At 30.3% G+C, this 5600-nt stretch overlaps 1 protein-coding gene across 4 annotated transcripts in view; it reads left to right on the forward strand.

The window, feature by feature from the left end:
* LOC111641661 (putative uncharacterized protein DDB_G0282499) overlaps positions 1 to 5600 on the forward strand; it is a 21067-nt gene extending 15467 nt beyond the window's left edge. For 3 of the 4 annotated variants that reach the window (XM_023387862.1, XM_023387863.1, XM_023387865.1), the window contains exon 2: positions 4329 to 5600. In XM_023387862.1, coding sequence (XP_023243630.1) covers positions 4373 to 5338 — 966 coding nt within the window. In that variant the 5' untranslated portion in view covers positions 4329 to 4372 and the 3' untranslated portion in view covers positions 5339 to 5600. Of the gene's footprint in view, positions 1 to 2762; positions 4083 to 4328 lie in introns of those variants that run through there. The other variant, XM_023387864.1, reaches the window with a different exon arrangement.

Genomic DNA, 5600 nt, shown 5'->3' on the forward strand with positions numbered 1-5600 from the left:
AAAACGAGCAAGAACCAGACGAAGTGCAGTGAACACCAGAAACCTCCGCAGTCTTGGCCGTCAAGTCAACGTCACAAGAGAAGACATCTTGTTTATCTGGTATGTTGTGAGTCGCGTAAGTTTGAAATACCCCCCTGTTAGGTACCCCCCTCGTTGAATAGATAAGAATAGGCAAATTTCCAAAATCGGTTTTTATAACTCCGTTCTAAACTTTTGTTTATGTTAATAAATGTCCTTAACTTGGTTATATCTGACTCTGCATTCTTCCTCCTGAGAGGCTCATTCCTGGACTTCAGAGTGACTCTTTCCCTCGTGCCTTAATCATCCATTTTATCTCAAACGGTGGTGTGTCCGATAAAACACACCTGGTGGCAGGACTCTACCTAAAAAAGTATGTAATAAACCTTTTACGGCCCCCGAACCCCACACATTGAAGAAAATTCAACACGAAGTTGGTTAATAGCAATATACTAATTACATGGGATATCCTAATATACTATACTAATAATGTATTTTTTTCATTATTTTTGGTTATCCGATTTTTTCAGTTATCTAACCAACCTGAGTCCCCAATTGAGTCGGATAATCGATGCTCTACTGTATTCCAAAGAATTGTAGATGTCATTCTATTTTTAGAAAGTAATAATCTGTCATTTCAAGGATCCCATGAAGCAATAGGAGCACAGAATAATTGAAATTTTTTAACTTTAATAGAATTATTAAGTAAATATGACCCTGTGCTAATGGATCATGTGAACAGAATTAAAAATACGAAAAAAGAATTGAAACATATATTGAACTAGAAAACAACTCAAGGGATTTTTGTAAAATCTTATAGTAAGGATATAACTGAAGACTTAATCCAGGAAATTGATTTGTTACAAGAATTGATCTTGAACCAAAAAGATGTAAATAATGTGCAAGATATGTTGCAATACATATTAAATAATAATTATAATGAACCATTTCCAAATGGGCTAACTACTAAAAATTTTTTTTACTTTACCATAAATTTGTTATCAGTATATTTTACTGTTTCGGTTAGGTTATTCTGCTTCTTATATGGCTTGTTAGCTTAGTTTCTGTATTAATTTTAGTATTAGTTTGAAGCCTTTAGTTTTAATCCTTAATTAATTTAAACATTACTTTGTCTATCTGTGTAGCTGCACTGCTTATTTGTGTATGCTACAGCTTAGCTTTTCTTATAGACCTATGGTCTTCCAGCCTAAAAACCGCAAGCCAACATTAAATCTAGAGCAGTGGTTCCCAATTAGTTTTTCCTGTGTACCACTTATAGCAGAAATTCATATTAATGCATACTAATATTATAAATTCAAAGGTAATTCTGTCTGTCTGTTACCTTTTCATGTCTAAGGGCTGTTTCACACTGACTGACTGGTCTGACTCCAAGTCGTGTTTCCATGACAATAGCAGTCAGTCGACATACTGGTTGATCCAGTTGGACAGAGTTAAAAAGTTAAATATTTGTAGTCAGGTTGGAGCAGTCAGTGAGCTACAGCCAATGAGAGCTTCAAAACTACAGCCAATTATTTGGATATATGAAAACTATCAAATCAATCAAACATGACTTTACATTATATATGTTTCTAATTTATTTAAATTTTCCCTTGTACCTTATTTCTTTTATAACTGCTTAAATTTTATATGGGAACATAAATGACTAATATATATATATTAAAAAACATTATCGACGCAATGAGAAAATATGGTATTATTTAGATTTTTTGGAAGAATTTATAAACAAAGTAAGATAATTTCTGCAAAGTTTAACCAAGTAGATTACAAAAATATTTTTAAAAGTTAGAAAAACTTAAAATGATTTCTAACACTCGTTCCGATTGATTCTTACGAATCGGCCACCGACATATAATCGTACTCAATGTGAATGCTTTTGTTACTAGTCGGTCCGATTATAGGATTGGCTGGGTCAAACCAATTGGTCCAATCAGTCATAGTGTGAAACATCCCTAAACTGCTAAACAGGTTTTAATAAAATTTGGCACAGAGATAGCTTACATGTTGGAGATGGACATAGGCTACATTTTACTGCGAGAAAATATCTTACTCCCACGAGAAAATTCGATATAATGCAGTCAAAGCTGTGGGTAGACAGCTAGTGATAAATAGAATAAGTTTTTTTACATTTATTACCTTTAAAATATAATTTTAATAATAATGAAAATAACATAAGGTTATTTAATTTTAATGTGACAAATGTGCATGATTTTCTTTGCACAACTTTGTAAAATCTGGTTGCTTTTTGGTCAGTCTCAGGTCATCTTCGAGTTGTGCAAAGAACTCGAAGATGACTTGGGACTAACTAAGAGCAGATTTTCGGCCATGACAAACATGAAAACTAAGAGGTATGTTGAGCAAAGTGGAAGTAAATATTTTATTGCTGCTTCGCTGACATGATGATAATGATAATGATAATTGTATAATTAACACACATTGTATTAATTGTACAGTTTTTGTTTCTTGCATAAGAATTTCATTTAGGTATTGTTGCAAATTCATTTTTTTGATGAAATTCCTAAATGTATTTAGTTATAAATAAACAAATTTGTGCATTTGACATCATTGTAAATTGCTGAATTTTTGATGGTCCACCCATTATTCTTTTGATTGCTTCATATCATGCATTTAAATTTTAAATTGACCGATTTTAGATTGCCGCATGTACCCCTTCATGCAATTTCGCATACCCCAGGGGTATGTGTACCACTAATTGGGAACCTTAGGGAATAGTAACCTTATGTACATTGCTCAGAGGGATCCTTTTTTCTCTTCTAACTCCTCATCCTCTTCCTTCCCCTCTCCCCCTTCTGCCAGTTAAACACTGTGTACAGCCATTGTCTTTTGTTAAGTAAGTATGCTTCTGTATTGATTGATTTGTCTTGTGGCATGAATTCTATTAACAGCATTCCCTGACAGTCCCAGAAAACACTGTACATAATTTTTTCAGAGTTTGCCTGAATTTTCTGGCTTTGAGGAACCACTATGCTACCACTGCAGTGATTGTTATTTGCATTCTGGTGTTGTGTGGCAAATCCACATTTCAATTTCATCACCAGTGACAATTCTTTTCAAAAATCCATTTCCTTCCCCTTCATAACACTGCAAAAATTCCAAGACTGATCCCATGCATTTTGTTTTGTGAATGTCTGTTAGCATTTTTGGCACCTATCTTGAATACAACTTTTTGAAATGCAAATGTTTAGTCACAGTTTCATTCAGCAAAGATCTTGAAATGTCAGAAATTGCAGAGACAAATCAGAAAGTGTAAACCATCTATCATAATGAAGTTTCTCTTTAACATTGTGCAGCAAGTCTTCATTGACTAAGGATCGGTGACCACTATGCTCCTCATGAATGTTGTTTCTTTCTTCATTAAACATATTAACTCACTTTCTTACCATACCTTCACTTATCACATTTAGTCCACAAATTTGCTGTAAATTTTGTATGGTCAGACATTTCTCACATTCAAAAACCTAATTACTGATTGTATTTCACAACTGGCAGGCCACTCAATTGTTTTGAACATTATAACTGATGCTTAGTGATCCTCAACATGAACAAGAAAAAACAAATATAGCTTGGTTACTTTATTCTTGATTGGAAGAAGTAACTATGCATGCATGACCTTGACATTGCCAAAATACACAGGAGATATACATAAATGGTACTTGCTTTTGGATGTGCCTTATATATATTTATCATATTAAACAATTACATACTATATGATTAGACTAATTTATTTAACATGCAAGTAGACTGAGTTAATAGATTGAAATTAAAAACACACTAATCTTTGAGATTCTTCCAGCAGACAAAAATCCAGAAATATGAACACTTTTGGTCTACTTCTAAAGCCTGTTACAGGTTACAATTTTCAGAAATTGAATACCACAGGTTTTAATATTCAAAAATAGAATGTGCAGAAGAATTCTAGATAAATTCAAATTTAAAACCAAAGAAAATTTAACCTGAATCAGATCTTAGGAATAGACTGAAAAAGTTCATTTTTCTGGATTTTCATTTGCTGGAATAATCTCAAGGTTAGAGTGTTTTTAATTTTATATTATTGCCTAGTTTTGTTGAGGATTGAATTTGTTAAATGATGATTACTCAATTTAATTTATTGATTCTAAGCATAAAATTTTGTTTAGTTATAACAATTATAAATGTATTAAAATATATAAATTATTGATAAATATTCTTTTCAAAATTAAATTATATTGAAGGGTAATCACTATATTTTATGATATTTTCACTTAATCTGATACAAAAAACTTTTTTTTCAGAAAAAGAAAATAAAGCAGTTCTATAGATAACAAGTGATTGTATTATGAAAAGAACACTCATGCTTTCTATAAAGAATCTAGAAAATTTTATTCAAGAGATAACTGTACCTAATGAACAAATGGTAGATGATGAGTTAAAAAGTAAAGATTTTTCAGACTCTGAATATAATATGGAACATTTTGTATCTTTCTTAGAATTGAATTCTTCTGTAATGAATAGTGACTATGTAAACTATAATAATGATAACGGTGAAGTTTTAAAAATATCTGAAATGAAATCATCAGATAATTTGAATTTTTCATATGTTCATAATGAGAATAAAATATTAAAAATTTCAAATAAAAGAATAAGTGATACACCAGTCTTCAAAAATGGAATTAATTATACTACCAGCAGAACTGATCTAAAAATAAAAGGAGATTCACAAATAAATACAATATATGATGAAAATGTTTCATTAAGTGATGATAATTTTAATGGTGTAAGCAAGATAGTGAAAAAGACAAATAATTCAGAAAAATCTGAAAAAATAACAAACTGTAAAAAATCAGTTTTGAAGAAATCTGATTTTATTTCCAGTGCCAATAATTCTGAATTTAAACATTTACATACAAAATCTTACCAAAAGAAATCAACAGTGAAACCATATAAACATATCAAAGAAAATCATAAAGCAGAAGAAACAAAGCATACATTTAAAATCAGATCTTTTTGTAAGAAGAATAATTTTCACCAGTCTAAAATAAATGATGAGAAAGAAAACATGAAAAATAATTATGAAGAAATTAAATTATCAAATATTATTATTGAATCTGTTTTAGAAAATAAGTCTTTGATTCAGAAAACAGAAAATAATACATCAACAATAAGTACAGTTAGTGGTAGCAATTATGAAGATCCAATTGTAATTGATTCAGACTCCAATAATGATGAATTATTAGTGTTACCCACTGATTTAATTGAAACTTCAGTTGATGATAAAAGTAATGTAAGTATTTTTTTAAATTAAACTAATAAAAATTTTTATGGAAATAAAAAACCAGCAATTGTTTATTGTCATATCGTCACAATGCTGGGCTGCAAGTTTTAATCTCATTTTTAATTTATTTAAGTTAAAATATATACATGTATCCCTTGCTTAATGCAGTTTTGCTTAACATGAAATTTGATTAACGTGAAAATTTAATTGCTGCAATCCCTTTATAGTAGTTTTAATTAATGCAACTTTAACAGTTGTCTTTACTTAACATATTTTGTGCTGGGGATGATTT

This window comes from Centruroides sculpturatus, unplaced genomic scaffold (genome assembly GCF_000671375.1).
Source record: "Centruroides sculpturatus isolate CEXI.00-Female unplaced genomic scaffold, Cexi_2.0 scaffold1502, whole genome shotgun sequence".
Classification (NCBI taxonomy): domain Eukaryota; kingdom Metazoa; phylum Arthropoda; class Arachnida; order Scorpiones; family Buthidae; genus Centruroides; species Centruroides sculpturatus.